The sequence below is a fragment of the Galleria mellonella genome, unplaced genomic scaffold (genome assembly GCF_026898425.1).
Source record: "Galleria mellonella isolate WM207_F2 unplaced genomic scaffold, CSIRO_AGI_GalMel_v1 utg905, whole genome shotgun sequence".
NCBI lineage: Eukaryota > Metazoa > Arthropoda > Insecta > Lepidoptera > Pyralidae > Galleria > Galleria mellonella.
Genome location: NW_026442174.1, coordinates 3,068,915 through 3,089,068, shown reverse-complemented (window position 1 = coordinate 3,089,068; position 20,154 = coordinate 3,068,915). Strand labels below are relative to the sequence as shown.

Below are 20,154 nucleotides of genomic sequence, written 5' to 3'. Positions count from 1 at the left end.
CGTTAACCTGTCAACTGTCAAATGACGTCTTTCCTGTTGCAAATGGCGGCGATTGTAAACGCATGCGAGAGGCGAAGATACACCGCGCACGCGTGGTGGTCCGACTCCAATCGATAGTGCAATCGTCAGTTCAGACAACAGCCTGTTGGGCCCTCCTGGGTTCCCGATTATAATCGCCAAATAGAATTTAGAAGAAGGTTTTTTGCGTGTCGTTGTGAAGTAAAACATTCAAGGTGTCGGTGTCCAGCAGCGTACTGCCTGGTGCGATCACGATGAAGATGCTGGCTCCACAGGACGGGCCTGACATCACTCCCGTTGACTCCTGTGAGTATAACAACATCGCATTTATATTAATACTGAACGACAATGCCGTTATTAGCAAACATATTATTATATAAATTAAGGTCTTAATAGCTAGATAAGCATATAATAAGTATAGAAAGTAATATGTACTTCATTTAGTTAGTTACACGATTAATTTCTTATTTGATAAAACTATTTAATTGATGCGCAATATCAACGCTGTCTTTTATTTAATTAAACAGAGATTTATAATATAAATATCGACCTTAAATTAGTTTTAATGAAATGATTAAACTCGTATAAAAAATTGGTTATTAATCAATATTTTTTTAGTAGTGCAAGTATACTTACTAACTGTACTCATGGGTTGGTAATCCAACACCATAAAGCATCAATTAAATTTAGAAAGACTACAAATAGTGAATGTAGCAAATTACATTACACAGTTTGTCACAAATAATTGACTAGGTATACAAAAAGAATACACTTGACGGGTAAGTTGTATGATCCGAATATATAAGATGATAGAATAGACATAGATGGCCTTCTCAATCCGTTGATTGAAATATAAGGCATTTTATAATAGAAAAGAAGACTTATCCGTCAATTGCAAATTCTGGTCATCAAAGTAAAAAATGACTCACCGTGTCGTATCAGGAAAAATAAATATTTCATCGCATCCTGATTTATGAGCGATATTTATATAAATTTTCTATACATATATTGGTATATAACTAAGACAAACCATGTTCTTATTAAAATAAAAATATTTTTAAAAAAGAAGACAAAATAAATACGAAGTAACATGAAAGGTTTAACGGTGTTCCAAGAAATTCAATGCTGATTGATAAGTAGGTGCTCTACTCGGTACTTCTAAAACAGCGTAATTGGAAAAGTAAACAATTTGGAATCTGAGGGTTTACTTTCCTATGAAATTATAAATATGAAAATTCGGCAAAAAGGTTGAGCGTTTTCTGCTATAAACTTCAATGGATCCGGTCGTTTTGGTACAGAATTTACATTTTATCGGAATTAATTATATTTGAAATTTAATGCGTAAGCAAGCTCTATTTCAAACAAATTTAATTGAATGGATAATTTGAGATTATTGAAAAAAAAAGATAATGAAATGGAATATCCCGTTTACAATATTGGTGTACATCGGCGGGGTAACAGTGAGGGATTATCGGTGTACATAGAATCATGTCAAACCCATCTTTTGTCCCAGATAATTCAAATTATAGCTAGTTCGATCTTGCATTTTAAAACTCGAATCTAACATACTCCGAAATTCAAGTCCAAAATTCGGAATTGTAATATCAGAGTAGATAAAAGACAAAGATTTCTCATCGGAAGGCTAAATTTCTCGAAGGAATGTTTAAAAATCTTAAATGCATGATTAAAAATCTCAAATAAATGATATTTTGGAAGAAGGAACAGAAGGTTTACATACCCAGTTATTTAAATGAATTGTAAATTTATCTACTGATAGACAGATATTTTGAAAAAATAAATTGAAAAGACTGAAGTCTATCCTTTTGTTTTAAGATAGTTGTTATAAGTGAAGAGCTTCGTAGGTTGATTTATTATTTTCTCAGTGCTCGTAGGTTGTCGTGGGCGGCTGGCTGAGAGGTCGAAGTCAAATAATCTAGTATACAAAATATATACAGTTGACTGTACGTCAGACAGATGGGATGGAAGTATAATGGAAGTGTTCGTGTTTGGAGAGGTTTGTGGTTTGACATGACAAAGGATAGAAGAGGGTTTGCTATGCGGACATTTAGCAATACATTATTTAGTTTCATTGTATTCTTGCCAAGCAATTTCTAGTCTAAAATTAGTTTTACTATCAAGAATGATACGAATTAATAGAAAGGGAACGTTAGTCGTATATTTTGTAATTACAGACGTTGCTGCGCTTATGCATTACCACATGAAATGTAGGACTTGACCGTAAAATTCCTGGGAACACTAGCCCTATAGAATATTCCATGAAACCTATTCAATGATTCTATGTAGCGAGAAATGTAACTTCCGTCTACTAAGTTAAAGATGACATTCCATTAAATGGATCATTTTACTTATGCCAAGTTATATAAAAATCTTGCTAAGATGATAGTAAATGAGGTATATTTTTTGTTGGTTTAAATCACGAATCACTGCTTTATCCATTTAGTAGAATAATCTAGTTATCAATATATTTTTCATCCGTACCTACCGAATCAGTACAGATGACAATTATTATAGTTAGTTCGGACATAAAATTTGTCCCGAATCGGTGACTTTGTGTGAATCTTTTTTGCAGTAAGCAAGTAATGCGTGTATGTTGTATTTCGGTTACCCAAAGCAATATTTGTTACAAAAGACAAGTATTCATCGCTTGAGATGATGTGTATCTGTGGGCCACAGTTCTAATATAAACTTTTAATAGGTGGGCTGAAAGTTATTTGACAAATCCCTGCCTTAGTCGATAGAACCTATAAAAAAAGTCCTCACGTCTGAACTCCCTAAACACAAAAGAAAGAATATTAATAATTCGCCAAAAGTTCAGAGTATTCTAATACAAGGATTTTGTGTTTAGAAGGAAATTTCAAGTTATGCCTTGAATAATAATATGCATTAAAGATATTGAATAAAGTATCTTTAAAACATTTTGTACACGTCGGTCTTAATCTCTGAAAAATGTAATGTTTATTAAACTTCCAATATGTATACATCGTAAATAATTAAACTACATAACTACTTTATATCTTTTTTGTGTAATCCGAGAAGTACATAGCTGTTTATTCTAATACATAATGGTTGTCATTTTCAATCTGTTGGACAGGTACAAGGTACAGGTAAATATTTCATCCAAAATAATGTAATATTTTTTCGAGTAAAGTATTCTAGCTTATATCATGCTATGGACATTGTTTCTTGCAATTGCATCATATGTAAAATTTTTTGATTCTATGTAAGTGTTTACAATACTCAGGGAAAAAGGGCACTTTTTCGGTAGGAATGAACTTTGTTATGTACTTACATAATTATTTTAATAAATTTTATTTTAATTAATAAAAATTCCTCTTAGTATATAGTTGTGAAATATATGAAATATAAAATAAATATATGAAAAATAAAATACTGTGATTAGAGAAAAAAGTGAACTATAAGACGGTATACTGTCATTGGAGAGGATTGATGAAAGAAGAAATTACGAAAATGATTTATCGAGCACGAATGAATAGAGATGTTGGTAGGAACTGCCCTAGACGAGCGTATGTCGCCCAAATAAGTGACGTGCTGAAGAAGGGCCAAATTAAAAGTATTCGTAACCGGCGAGCATGTATGAAAAAATTTAAAAATGTGAAGAAAGCGAAAGAGGTCTGTTTGAATCTAAGCATTCAGTGTTCCATTGTTTCTGCCTACAATAGTAGGAAACAAGCGTGACGGATTTGTATATACGTATATATGAAAAATAGACATTTATAGTGGTACTCCTTACCCCTCCTTAAAGGCACCTATATATCTAGTGAGATATAATACATAGGTGGGCTTAAGGTGTGACCGCGTGGACTGTGCCTATCCCAAAATTATCTGCTACGCTCTCTAAGATGCGAACAGAGGTTGCAAATAAGCGCTAAAACATGTCATATGCAGCTTTGTTAAGGGGCCAGACCATTGATTGGAAAATACTTTTAAATACCCTAATAGCTAGATGTAGCTTAGAGTAAAAATCAGCGTAATTTTCATATAACAATTCTATAGATATAGGTACATATTACGGCTTATCTTTAAATAGCGGATAAACGAATGCTCGAGATAACGTGCAAACAGCCCAGTTACATTGTCATTTATTGGCCGTTCGCTCTCCATTTGGAGTACTTTCCGATACCTACTTTGAATGAAACCGTTTCATTACTGCCTTGAGAGCAGCCGATGCCGCCCACATTCACAATTGCTTCATTAATTGGAAAGATTTAAGAATATTGCAGAGGGTTATCCTCCCGGATTCCAATGCTTTTAATATTTTCCAATGAAAATTTTAATAATAGGTACCTTGTCATTTGCAAAGAATTTAATTTTAGATAATTTCATAGAACTTGGAAGTTCTTTTTAAAGGATCCAGATATTTAAAAAACTTCATGATTAAAAGACAAATTAAGTCGCATTTGGAAGATAAATTGTTATTTATTGATTTTGCACTTTACAATTATAATATTTTTTTTAAACAAAGATATTGAAAAAAGTATTGTAATATATTATAATAAGTCTCATTTTGTTATGCTCTGCTGTTATATTTGAACTGATCATCAAAAACAGAAAATTATTATTAGTTGAAAGCGAGTCAGCTAGAGGAATTATAGATCGAACAGTAAAAAGGCGTTATGGAGAGATGAACTTTTAAAATAGATTGGTTCTAATATCACCGCAGTGCAGTGATGGGCTAAAACCATAAATAAATTTTTAATATTTTTCCCATAAGTGAACATTACTGGATATGTTATTTTGTTAGATCGTTGCGAGGAAGTGTAAAAAATAAGACGGCTCTAATACATTTTTAATGCCTTCCATACTATATCAGGCATTAATTCTCCACTGCTGAACATAGACTTTCTATTAGGGGTTTAATGCCTACACTTGTTTGACTAATTTAAAAATTGCTTAAATCTGTAATCAACATTATTGTTGTTGCATTCACGTAGCCATTCTTATTAGTTTGTTTATTCGTAAACATATTTCATATATTCATAAGCATATGCACAAAATGTTCAAGAGATCGTATCAATATATGAAATAATATATTTATATCAAAAATATAACTTTACCATCGGTTTTGAGACAACAACACGAAAGTTAGCGAACAACTAATCAAAGTAAAGCTAAGATGTCTCGTTGATTCATAAATAAATGTCACATTTCTAATAAAAAAAAAAGATAAGTTGTTAACCTTTAACGAGCGGACAGGCTACGTCTTTTGCGAGATGTTATGCTGATATGCCGTCTTTTGAGAGTGAAGAAGTTAATAAAAAAACCAAGGTACTAATGAAAGGATAACGTTTTATTTATGTATTATATACTGGCTTATTTTTAAGATAAAAGTTACAAATACTATATTCGTACGCTTACTTATTTCATAATATTAATAAGGGTTTCTAAAAACTTTTTTTATAATGCTTACCCAAAATATATCTTATTCTTAATAAAAAAGATACTTTTTGCTTTAAAGGTAAATGTTTAAGCAAGTTTTAGAAATAAAACTTTAGTTATCCACACGGGAGCTGAAGAGAATGTGTTTTCCAGATAAACATAATTTTTTTTTAAGTTTTCTTCTTACAGTAAGGAATAAAAAGCGACACTGCATCAAATTCCTACAGTCAGTTATATACAATTAAGTAAAGATAATAAATTACAAATTTATTGAAATATATTATATAAAATATTAACGATTTGCGAACATATTGGTATGATTGTATTATTGTTTAATGAGGTGAACCTTTAGGCAAAATAAAACAAGAAAATGAACTATTTATGTTGCATGAAAGAAAGTAATTTATGCAGTGCTGCACTTCCTGCATAAACAAGTAAATAATATTTTTCTTATTAAGTAATTATAAAAGTTCTATATTGAGGTACTAATTTTTACCCGCCGCTTCGTCCGTGACCAAAACTGACTAGGATAAAAAGCAGCCTATATCCTTCGCGATTTCAAACATACGTGCATACTTAATTTCAAAGATGTCGGTTAAGCCACTAAGGCACTAAGTGGTAACAAACAAACTTACTATTAATTAAAGTAAGAATTAATTATACTTCTTATTAATGGAATATTAATTGGAACAGGAATCCTAATCATATTTTAAATGCGAAAGTTTATAACGATGGATACTTGTTACCCTTTCACGCAAAAGCTATTGAACGAATTTGAATCAAATATCAAATTTCAAAACTCATTGTAAAGGTTGCTGGTAGAGAATGCCTATAACATTAAGTCCGCTTTTTGTACCATATTTTATTGATCAAATAAAGTTTAAATAAATAAATAAATTTCATATATGAGTAGGTTATGTCCTAACTTAGTACGTAAAATACCTTGTATACTCATTCACACGGGTGGTGCCACGGGACACAGTTAGTATGTTATAATTTTAATCTTGTGTAATATTATATCGGTAATCTTCCTAGAAATAAATAAATAGTAAACAGAGTGTAACAGAAATGTCATTTGTATCCTTATCAAGCCGAAACCCAGCGAAGCGTTAAACTGAACTTTCGTTAAGGAATAAGGAAAAATGCAACGATTTTGTTGAGATGACGCGTTCGGGGTACGTGTTATGAAAGCCTATAACTCTGGTAACTATACATATATCGCCTCTGCCATAAATTCGATAAGTAAAACTTTTATATAAGGAAAATAACAAAACATAATTATTATTATACCAGAGGGAGACTGTACAAAAGTCGCTTGCTTGGACACCTCTGTTCCACTCGTATTTCTACCGTAAAGCAGGTGTGTATGCATGGCTGTGTTTCGGTTTGAAGGGTGGGTATTTGGCAGTGAATTTACAGGGTACAGAGGAACACCTGAGTCCTCAGGAATGGCAACGCATGTGGGATATCATGGGCGAAACAGTATATTCAGTACTGCTCATGTCTATAGGCGACGGTTACCACTTTCCATCAGGTGGGCAGTCAGTTTGTTTGCCATTCTATATGGCGTAAAAAAATATTATTCATATTAAAGCTAGTTAATTTGAGCTATGTCTTACTAATATTATAAATGTGAAAGTCTGTGTGTATGTTTGTTACCTCTTAGCGCTTTAACGCTTCTACCAATCGTCATGATATTCTTTAATGGATAAGAATGGAATGGTAAACCGGCCTGTGCTGTCAGTATATCCTGGCGGAGTACCAGTGAGGGATGATAGGTGAGAATGAAAGCAGGCCAGGAAGTCCATTTAACGAATTTAAGAAATAACCACGATGGTTTCCAGGAGAAACCGTATGGAGGTCGACCAAAAGTTGTTAGATCCTATTTCTAATAATCCCATTCACCACTTTAGAGAAACGTTTAGGGAATTGTACTTCATAATCGACTGTATGGATTTCAAATCTATATGTAGATATTTTTTTCATATGCTAGAACATTTTCATATATAGCAATTCTCTAAAATATAACCGGGGTCAAAGTAACTGCTAATTAATTTAGTCGAAACAGGACCAGCTCAGGAGATCATGTCCTCCAAATTATATAATGTGATTACCGAAGGTCCTCTACTGGTAATTGAATTAGTGGGTACATACAACTATATACGAGTTTGGAGCCGCAAGGCTGACTGTACAATAATCAAATTTGCTGTAGGTATATTTTTGGGACTGTCTCCGTTTCATTTTTATATCAAATTTATTTATAGATTTCCCCTGACATTAGCATCAAAATAATATTATAATATGCCATTGAATTGAATAATACGGTATGATATTTCTGTTATTCAAATTCAACGCGTATGCTAATCGGATTTTTTACGTATATTAGCTGCCTCAAATCATTCAAAAACATGTTAATACAACATGATCAAGTATATTATACGAATATGCATATATATATATATATATATATATATATATATATATATATATATATATATATATATATATATATATATATATATATATATATATATATATATATATATATATATATGTATCTGCTGTATCCGCTGACATTGATGCTCCTTTCCACTTTGGGTTTGCTGGAAGAAAACTCTATCAGAGTTAAGCTCGCCTTTGTACTTTTGTTTACCTCTGTCATATTTTTATAACTAATGTGTACAATAAAGTATTAAATAAATAAATAAATTAACACTACCATTAACCTGTAACTTTGTCTCATCAATTAGGATAAAGTTACCTTACGTATTGATTTAAAATATGGCTTCTATCGAAGTTCTATCGAATTTCAACATCTTTACAGGATTTAAATAATCATGTTTATTACTTTTTAATATTACTCTATTAATTTCATAATTAAATTGATATTTTTGTTTTGCTGTTGTGTATACACATCGACGCTGTAACAGCAAAGTCTATTTAATAATAAAAATGTATATAACAAAAATGTAAAGTGTGAAACAAAGCATCGTTTGGAAATTTTATGACTTTACTAAATGGCCACTAACTTGTTATGATTAATACATTAAACATACTATTCGATGCAGAAAAAAATATGAATTTAATGATATATATAACTTATATTGGCTAAAGTGGCCCTAAACACATTTCGCTTTTCCAGCGTCAAATGTTAAGTTCACATATATTATTACATGTTATTTCTTTTGCCTACTTTAAAATTTAATACATTTGGTGACCTTTTCCACCTTAGGAAACGGAGACTGCTCACAATTTGCCGGCAGAATTTTCTACATTCAAGCTGTGAATTACACAAATCTTTAAATATTCCATTGTACTTACCTTGGTAACCTTTACTTCAAATTTTTCGGTTATCTAATTTGACGTTGACATATTAGTGTGGGTAGAAAATAAATTACAGTAAATACATGGATTAAAAATAGTATCTATTTACGATCTCGATATGTACACTTATACCTAAGATATAGCTTGATATCACTTCGTATGTATATATTTCATGTATAAGGACATTTTCTTGATATTTTTAAAACCTATTACAATCATGTAATCCATTACTCCCTCGCTTTCGATCCATTCATCACATAAATTGCTTTCTATATTGAAGATACCATAACAAAAGTATATAAGTTTTATTTTATTATATATTATACTAAATCACAATATACATATATAAATATTACATCCACTTATAATAAAGATTATATATTATTAAAAAATATTTGAATATATATTTAAATAAAAAATCTATTATATACACACCTTACATCTACTTGCTACAAATAACGCTTTACTTCAGAACAGCGACTGTTTAGCTAATTCTTTTACGTTATATTCATAACTAGCTTTCGACCGCGACTTCGTCCGCATGGCTGGGACGTATTTACTGATCGCGGTAAAAAGTAGTCTCCATCCCATGTAGTACGGATTGTGGTCACCCATCCTAGTTGGAACTATGGCCGGGGTTGCTTAACTTGCATTAGCGCTACGACCTCTAAGCAATCACTCACTCCTCATTGTATTATAGACTTAAATAATAATTACGTACCTAATACCCTCATAAAGTTTCAGCCAATTCAACTAATTGGTTATTTTATAGCATTTTATATGTGATTCTTTAGACTGATATAACTTTTTTATTTATCAATCGATTGAAATAAAACAAACACTAAATGTTAAGTGGAGTAAACTGCAACGCATTAGGGAAAACTGCATTCAAATCGATTAAGCCATTTCTAAGATTAGCGTACATAAACGTACAGATAAACTGACAAACAGACTAAAAATAAAAAAAATCGTTGTTTTGGGTTCTATTGTGTTCATAAGACCCCCTATAATAGTTTTTCTTATATATCTTCCATGTAGAGACAGCGATCAGTTACGATTTTATTATATGTATTGATATATCTTTATAAAGATATGTTTAAGACATAACAAATACTATTCTAAATATGTGTAACAATGATTCTACCCGCGTTGCAGTGATATTTCTGACAACACAACAGCCCGTGTTACCATTAGCTGTCTATCGAGTTCCATGATTGCGTGAGTGAGGTGGAGTATGGTTTACAATATATACAGGTTGCTGTTTTTAATTTTATAATGTATTATGAAAGATGTGATTTTAGACACTGTGGTAGATTAAAACTAAATATAAAATCTTACTATTAAGGGGTGGGGGAAGGGGGAGATTGCACCATAGACTTAATAACAGAATAATTCGTTAGCATCCACGAGTATGTTTTTCGAAAAATCATTTTAAATAAGCTTGTAAAGGTTGCGTCTCCTGATATCAAATCTGATATCGTTGTATATTTGCTTTTGACGTGGTTTACCGAATGACGACTATATGCTCTCCGAAATGCTAAGCAAGTGACAATCAAGATTATCAGTAATATATACAACATAATATTGTAAATTATACCGGGTTGAATAAGATATAAAATTTACAATTAGTAAATTTGTAAATGTCTTCAGATATTTTCTACAACCTATTATCCTATTAATATAATAAATGCGAAAGTTTATGAAGATGAATGAACGAATATTTGTTACTCTTTCACGCAAATTGTACTGTACGGATTTAAATGAAATTTGGTATACGGGTTGGTTATACTTTAACTTATATAGTTATACTAACTAGCACATAGGACACTTTATGTATTAACGCAAGAGAAGCCGCAGGATACGACTATTAAAATTTAATTGTCGAAGTTTGTCATTACGAATAATTTGTTTGTAACGATAAACCTATGCATAAATTTATTTATTTATGCAAACGTTTTTGCGTAGAGGTCGTAGCTTGGGCTACGGTCGTGTTGTTACGATGTAGCTGCCGATATTCTACGCCGAGTCGAAGCTACGATTTGGTGATCCCAAGTCGCAGATTTATATTTATATTACGAGTATAAATGTAAAACTGAGTTTATTTTTCTTATTTGTTTGTTACCAAATAATTATCATAAATTTTGATGTACACGTAATATTTTGAATGGGCAAAGATATAGGCATTTAATTTCGATCAATTTATTAATTGATCGAAAAAATCAAGTAACCAGGATAAATACATCCTGGACGAAGACATGAATAAAAACTTATATATTATATATTTCTTTTTACTTTTCTCCCCACCTTCATTCTTTATCTGCTTTACAGTTCGTGTAATGAGTTCCGCAGAATTGTTTGATAAGCATATTGTAATACTCAAGATTACTCCGTAGTCATCACTTATAGTCATAACTTAGATTTAATTTATCATCATCATCATCTAAGCCATTAATTGTCCAATGCTGAACATAGGATTAACTTTATGTAAATTATAAAATTCGACGAAAAAACTTTACAACTATAATCTCGTAACATTAATATAATGTTACGACTATTATAAATTAGATTGAATAATTTAGTAGGTACATAAATGAAATGGTTTATTAAGGTAGATGGATCAAAATAATTACTTCAACATATAGTCTAGTATGTGATGTACAGCAAGGATCGTTTATCTTCGTTTCACTCTGCGTACATCCCAAGAGACATAGGTATAAAAATAGACTATTATTTATACAATAATTTTATTATATGGAGTATATATCTTGTAAAATACCCAGTGGTGGTGGTTGTGTGAATAGCAATATCTACATGTATATATTGTAATTACAATACGCACCAGAGGGAGACTTTGTTTCAAAAGTCGTTTGCTTAGGCACCTCTGTCCCATTCGTGTTTCAACCGTGAAGCAGTTGTGTTTGCATGGCTGTTTCAGTTTGAAGGGTGGAATATGGCAGTGAATTTACAGAGTATAGAGGAATAACACCTAAGTTTTCAGGAATGGTAACTCATGGGAGGTATCATGAGCGACATTAACAGTATACTCTGTTATATCCATGGTACTGCTCGTGTCTATGGCGACGATTACTATTTTCCATCAGTTGGGCCGTTAGCTTGTTTGCTATTCTAAGTAGCATAAAAAAAACAGTATCTATTATTCAATATATATAATATTGAAATGAAGAAACCGATCAAAATAAACATAGATATCCGATTCATATGAGCAATATTAAAATAAGTAACTATCTTTATATTATAGGAACTCAATAAATAGATAAATCTATTTATTGAGATCTCTTTTAGAGATAAGTTCGCCCTTGCTGACATTGTTGTTACTGTATGTTTTAGTGCAATAAAGAATATATATATATATATATATATATATATATATATATATATATATATATATATATATATATATAATATATATATATATATAAAGATTTTACAATACAATATAATAGATATCAGAGTAATGTGTTGCTGTTATTCATCCCCAGTTGTTATTGTTTCTTACCAATAAGTACAAAATATATTAATGCGTTAGCCCTAACTTAAAACGAGTCTCAAGACACGAATAAATGTAAATATAAGTCAGAAAAGAACCTAAAGAAGATATATAGTTAATAAAGTTTGCCTACTCAAGAAACAAATTTGATGAATTTTATAAAGGAGGTCCTCGTAAATAGAAGTCGGCCCTCGTAATTTATCCCTTCATCTTTGTTTATGGTTTCTAAATGTAGGGCAATTTATTTTGGCCAGTGAACTGAACATTTTTTGCAATATTAAATGATTTCAACTGGGAAGTTTTAAGTATACGGCTGGAGTTAGAATAGTATGATAGAGATATTTTAGTATTATTTTTCCATATTAAAAAGGCAACCATTCAATATGAATACGTCTGTCTGTCTGTAACTGTGACACTATTACACAGACACAGTATTTAAAACTATGTACATTTATATATGGCCATAATTATATTGCGCCATAGGTATTCTTTATTGCATATTAAAATTTGTACAAATGGCGAGCTTAATGTATTGTATGGTATTTTCTACTCGCTGATCATTAGGTAAAATCAGAAAGCGTTTGAGGGCAGTGGTGGCGAACATACATTACACAAAATAAAAATACTAAAAATAGTAATAATTAAAGTACTTAATATCAAACTCATATTTTTTTATATGTTGCACAAGTTTTTAATTATAACCGATAAAAAAAAATGTTACTGTTAATAAAGATGTAAATATTATAGGAAATATAAATGGTTCTGATTTTTTTGGATACAGGTTTATATGTGTGTGTCGTCAGAGACGACTAAGAGAACTTAATGGTCAAAGGATGGGGAGCAATACTCTCTTAAAACACCACCAAAGCTTAACTGCGGCAACCGCAGCGTGCCAAGCGTGGCAACTACTGGCCAAAACTCCTCATATGAGGAAGGTCGATGTCTAGCACAGTTAATGGCTGACATAATATTATTATATCATATATTTAAGTACTAAATCTGTACTGTTCTAGATATTTTATTTGACAGTACTTGTTATGTTTGCATTATATAATATATATTTACTTTGTATTATACAACGGTCTCCTAATAAGGGTTGCTTAGTGGTGGTCGTGTAGGCGGATTATGGAGCTACCGTCTGGTTGTTTATGCCCGGGACAAATTATCGTAGTCAACGTGCGTGACCCCGGTATGCATAATCCAGTTTTGTTTACTCCAAGTACAAATTTTTTAGTTATACTTTAGTTTTTCCTGTGGTTTTTGCCGCATGGCTGGGATTGAATTGTCTAATCGCTTTCTCTATCTCAAGTTTTTTTTTTATACAACTCATAATGGCAAACAAACTGACGGCCCACCTGATGGAAAGTGGTAACCGTCACCTATAGACATGGCCAGTACCATGGACATAACAGAGTATACTGTTTCGCCCATGATACCCCCCTTGCCATTCTTGTATATATATGCCAAATGTCATGACGATTGATTAATAGTTATACGCCAAAAGGTAATAAACAAACTCACTCTCACATCTATAGTTCAGTAAAGACTATATTTGGCTTACTTTACCGTCAGTCAATAATATAATTTTAAGCGATTTTAATATATACATATATATAGGCATTCTCAGTTCGCCTGTATTCGTATGCTTACGCAATATCTTCGCCAATTTTGTGCCGATTTTGATAATTCATTTTCCAATCGATAGCGTCGATCATTCTCAAGTGATGCTTTTACCTAAAAATAATATTTAAAATTCGTTTTTACTTGATTGTATACAAAAATTATATTATTGTCTTTTTTGTTTATGCAATTTAAAATGCCATAAAGCTTAAGGCCCACCTGATGGAAAACGTATATCTATACTAATAATATTATTTATCCTGACTGACTTATCAACGCACAGCTAAAACTACTAAATCCAAAAAGCTGAGACTTGGAACATGGGTTTATTTTATAAAGTAATCATCCACTAAGAAAGGATTTTTTAAAAATTTCAACTTAAAAGGTAAACGTCACCACGCGTGCAAAGCCGTGGGCGACAGCTAGTAAATTAATATAAATAAAGATATATTAGGCGATTCTGCAAGATTTCCAGCAAATCCAATTCATTATTCCTCCAATCTAATGTCATTTATGTTTATGGTGGAAAATGGACAACAGTGTTCCTTTTAAAATATCAAAAGCCAAACTGCGATTGCCAAACCGCCTGCCAAGGGAGGAAGGGATTGTTAGTAATGCGGATTGTCAGTCCCATTGCTAACAATATACCCTAACAGGTCGACCTCCCCGTGGTCCCCCCTGGAAACCATCGTGCTGAATTCCAAATGTAATCATCACGATGGGCTAACTGACCTGCTTTTTCATTCTCATCTATCATCCCTCACTGGTGCCCCGTCAGCGTATACCGTCAGCGCAGGCGGGGTTACCACTCCATTGTCATTCATTAAAAAAAAACCGCCTGCCAAGCGTGGCAACTTCTAGCAAAACCCCCCTTATGGGGGAGGCTATATTTAGTAGTGGATAGTTAGTTAATGACTGATATAACAATGTCATTTATATTAATAGATGACTTGAATAATATTTTTAAGATATTAAATTGATAAAGAAACTTAATATATATTGTCATAGTGAACTCGCATTAACCAACTCCGTTGTGTAGGCGGGAAGCCCATCCCTCCGTATGCGTATACCACAAACTACAATGTGATAAAGGAATGACGCAAAATGCTTCTCGTTTATATTAATTTTAACAGCCCCCGAATGAATACGTATCCGCTTTCTATGACATAACTCCCGCTTCGAACGTTACCTTGAATATAATATAATATATCAAGATATGTGATTTCCATGTGACTATAATGGACTGTAACGATTTGTTATTGTTTACTCGTGACTTTTTTAGCAGTTCATTTTTTAATACAGACCTATCCCTTAAGGGGAGTTTTGCCAATAGTTGCCACGCTTAGCAGGCAGGTTAGCAACTGCAGTTAGTCTTTGGTGATATTTTAAGTGGGACGTTGTTGCTCTTGTGGCTTTATTTACCAGTTTTCAACCAAAGAAGTAAGTTCTCAATTTGGTTGTTTGTTTATGTTTTTTGCCTTATAAACTCTTTCCGAAATATAATTTGTAAACCAAATTATTTTTCAATTATTTAAGCCTACGAGTATAAGGTGCCAAAAGGTAACAAACACACAAACTCACTCTCACGTTATAATACTAGTTGCACCTCGTGGCTTCGCTCGCGTGAATTAGTATATAAAGTATCATACTCGTATAAGTTAGGTTAGGTATCTTACCCATGTACTAAATTTCATTCAAATACGCTCAATATGTTTTACAGTTTTATTAATCCATCCATTATTATAAATGTTACTAAACGCATTTGAATTAAATTAGATACAAAGGTAGGTTATAATTCAGAACATATGATACTTTATTACTGTTTTTATCCCACTTATGTTTCTGCTATAAAGCAGTGGCGATTACAAGGCTGTGTTTCGGTTTAAAGGTAATGGAATGGCAGTGAAATAGTCCTCAGGAATGGTATCGTATTGCATCCTATATGTTTATAGTGTCGTTCGTGTCTTAAGAGGAAGGTCACCATTTTCCATTAGGTAGACCGTCTACTTGTTTTCTAAATAACATAAAAGAAATACCTAATTACATTGAAAATTGAATTTACCGTATTGTTTGGAATCGATATCTATCCTCAATATTCTTCTCTTTGAAGTTTGAACCTATCATATTAAAGTACATATACCTATTTATATTTGCATCCAGCAGTTATCAAGTTTCATCAGTCAACTATTTTAATTTTGGTAATTTAATAAAAAAAATCCGTTGATTGGGAGCTTTTCTCTTATACAGCTTCTTTAACAAAAAATATTTTATTTCTTTGATGTGTTTTAGGAGTAGGTAATAGCGTAATTATAATTATTTTCCTTTGCTGGCCCCTTAAAAAGGCGCACATTATGTATTCTCAGAAAAGTCTTTGTGCTTAGTTGAAAACTCCGCCTCTGTTCCTGGAGCGGTAATGTATGTTTCCATCATACTGTGAACTATTAAATATATATGGGATATTAAATTATCTAAGGTATGAGTAATTTGCATCACGTATAGGTCTTTTGATGTGTTCAAAGTTCCATATGCTGATGGAACTTCGAACCCGTCAAAAGATCTAGCTTGCAAGAGCTAGCAAGAGCAGCAGCTCTTGAAGTTGTATAAGCCATTTTTAGCACACAGTTTTAGAATTATGAGTGCTGTCATTGAAGTGTTCGTGTAGCGAGTCTGCGAGTGGTTTCTAAGGGCAAGGGCGCACTTAAATGTACCCGCGAGATTTATTGGTCGCCTCACCAACTCTGTCCCGTGATACAAACGTTTGTTTATCGCCTCGACTTTGCAAAAAGCTGCAGAGATTTATATACGTCTATATTTTCTTTATATATTTTATTTTTTCCTTAGATCCTTAATGTCTTTCAGGGTATATACCGTAAGAAATTGGTATCCAAACTTTAAGGGAAAGGTATTAGCCATTATTCTCGTCCTATGCTAGCGGATTGGGTTCATTTCGAGTTTTACTTTTCTTGTAAAAGTAAAACTTTTGTTATTGTATAATTTTCCTTATTGCGTCTTACAATATCCCCGGGGATAGAAAGCAGTAGTGAAACATCGCATTCTTAGTCCGTTACGACGCGGACTTCATTATTTTTTTGGAATTTTTTCCATAAAAATCTCTTTTTTTGTCTTTATATTTAGTGTTTTTTTTTAATACACCACTATTGCAAGATATGTTGCACCGCTACCACTAACATTTTGGTTGTAATTTTGGACAAAATACTTCTATCACTTCAGAAACTAATATTCCTGATTTTTCTTCTTTATAATAAAAGTGAGTCCAGAGTACGTCATTCATCATAATCACGTGCTTAGCTTGGCAGTGTGGGTGGACATCATTTCAAATGGATGTTCTATTAATATAGACTGCCATTGATTTATTCCTGAAGGAGGACTCTGTAATGGTCGACGGGGATTCTATAATTTACAAACAACTTCAACCCTCTCCGTCTTGATTACTGTTTACCCAAATAAGTGTTTAGTAAGTACTAAACGTTGTTTTGTCTAATTCAATTATTATTTATTGTTGTTGTTACTGATTTTATTGTTCGACTTTAAAAAGAAAAAGATTCTTAATTTGTCTGAACTTTTTTATGATTATAAAAAAAATTAAGTACTTTCATTATAATACTTAAGTAGAGAAATAAAATCCAAGGAAATATCGATAAATTTTCTCTGCAGTCGATAATGCTTACTTCCACGTGTTGGTCCCATAAATCATTGTCAGAGTTGAAGTTATTTTTATTTCGGAGCAAAATGTACTTATGTACTTATATTTAAGTGTTCGCTGATATATTTTTCAAATGTATGTGTTACGATGGTACCTATATAATAAACCGCTACATTGCAAAGATCGCTAAAATTTTAAGTTACAAATCCCTCCGCTCTTATCTATTTACTTGCTTACTTAGTCGATTGACTTCGTTGACCATAAATAATATTAATAAATACCACAGATTTTTTTTAATGCATGATGATATACGCTGGCGGGGCACTAGTAAGGAATGAAAAGGCAGGTCAATTAGCTCATCGTGCTGAATACACCTGGGATTCAGCACGCTGGTTTTCAGCGGAGACCACATGGAGGCCAGCCTGACAGGGTATATTGCTAGCAATGGGACTGGTAGTCCGCATTACTAACAATCCCTTCCACCCAATGTCATACATTAGCACCAACTGTATTATAAAGAATTAGACCACTAACATCTGAAGACACAACCCAGAACACCCAGACACGAGCCATTTCGGACAAGTTCATTTTCAAAGAACAAATGACAAAAGAAAAGAACACAGGATCTCATTTTCACAAAGCCACGTGTCTTGCCCTACAAAGGTCGACCATGAAATCTTTTATATTAAAACATTTATACTAGTGTCTTAATATAAAAGATTTCATGGCCGATATTATACGAAACAATATATGAGTATATCTAGAACAGAACTTGTGTTCTTACTATTGTGTGTACGTAACAATGTCACTGCCTGACCTTATTGTAGCAATTTGGTACATGGATTTATTTACTGGGGACTCCAATGTTCGCATCACTGAAGAATAAAATATTTTCTATACTCCGGGTGACAACAGGGGAAAATAAAATATGTAGATATACGATATACGTACGTAGGTTTAGTATTTTTTTCAGAATTATATTTTTTAACTAAAACATACGCAAACCTATTTGAAGCAGACTGCTACGTTATTGCATTATAACTGTCGTTAAACACTTAATATCGTCCAAATTTATTTGTTTTTATAAAATATGTTCTTATTATAATATATATTTTTTTTATTTTGACAGCTGGCGAATGGCATGGAGCCACGTTTTGGGTGGTGGTGTGCGGAGCTGCAGCACTTGTGTTGACAGCGCTGGCCGCGCTTGCTTGCTGGATTGCTCGTCGCAGAAATTCGCTCGCCCACAAACTTGGTGAGTTTGTTTGTTTGTCACATTTTATTGTACAGTAAGAATACAGAGTTCTTAAGAAAAGATCGAGTGCAATGGCGGATTTATCCCATAAAAGGATCTCTTCCAGTCAATCTTTGAATGTCTGATAGAAGTTTTAAATTTGTAGAGATAAAAAAAAAACAGCAAATTTTTATGTTTATCATTTGATAAAAAAATACAGTAAATTAGTTTCCGAATGTAGTATGGTAGTTCCATAGTGGTGTTTTATAGTTTTAAATGGTACAGTAAATTATGTTCGGCATCCAGATTTACTTTCTTTTTTTAAATATAAACGACAAGTACCTCTAGTCCTTGAAATTGTATTCCATAATGCTATTCATATCATTGCTTATCATATAATCGCTTATAGATTTTGGTCACCACTATCTGTCACTTGACCATCAAATTCATTGCCATTTCCAGTTGCGTATTCATGGATGTGCCATACATACGGTGCAAACGAATCTATCGATCGAATAGTTTGTGTTAGCACTTTCATTAAATAGAACAAGACAGTGCATATCGCCATCTCATTCTGTCTCATGCACTGGCTAGCAACAATGAACAATAGATTCGTTTGCACCTTATCTAGTGGGATCGATAATAAATATAGGTTTATATTTACACGAGTCTCTACAGATGTTTATAGTAATTACAATTCGATCCAGGAGGCAAGCGCGGTCCGGACAAGGCGCTGGTGTTTCAACCGCCGCGACGAGCCACCGCGGTCCGGTCGCCCGGCTCCGCCACGCATTATTTGCGTAAATCACCGTCACCGACCGCGCCTGTACCTCCTGCCGCCACTTCACCGCCGCAACCACAACCCCCGCCGCAAAATCCGGTAATATAAGCAAGAATTATCTATTTTTATTATTATATTATATATATATATATATATATATATATATATATATATATACATATAATATGTAGATAAATAACTAAATGTAGTAATTTGATCATTTTTTATTCTGCTGAATATAGAGTTCCGGTAACAACAGTCCACACACACCCACCGCACCTACGGAGCCCACACCCCTCAGCAAGGAGCTAGCTGATGCCAACGCTACAGAGAAAACCAAGCCAATTGAACCCGAGAACAATGACGGCAAACTTGGGGATCTGCACTTCAAATTGAGGTAACACTTATAAACGGCTCCAAAAATAAGAAGACTATTTGTTGTATCAGCCGTTAAGCCACTGCTGAACATAGCCTCTTCCATGAGGGAGGTTTTGCCAGTAGTTGCCACGTTTAGTTACCACGGGTTGGCAATCGCTGTTTGGCTTTTAATGATGTTTTAAGAGACACGCTGCTACCTATCCCTCCCT

General features: G+C 32.8%; 1 protein-coding gene across 2 annotated transcripts in view; it reads left to right on the top strand.

Annotated features, from left to right (window-relative positions):
• Window positions 1-98: 98 nt before the first annotated feature.
• LOC113515736 (synaptotagmin-4) overlaps window positions 99-20,154 on the top strand; it is a 36,079-nt gene continuing 16,023 nt past the window's right edge. Inside the window, exons 1-4 of one of the 2 annotated variants that reach the window (XM_052902521.1) lie at window positions 99-324; window positions 18,682-18,807; window positions 19,497-19,666; window positions 19,810-19,964. In XM_052902521.1, the coding sequence (XP_052758481.1) occupies window positions 273-324; window positions 18,682-18,807; window positions 19,497-19,666; window positions 19,810-19,964 (503 nt within the window). In that variant the 5' untranslated portion in view covers window positions 99-272. Of the gene's footprint in view, window positions 325-18,681; window positions 18,808-19,493; window positions 19,667-19,809; window positions 19,965-20,154 lie in introns of both variants that reach the window. The other variant, XM_052902520.1, reaches the window with a different exon arrangement.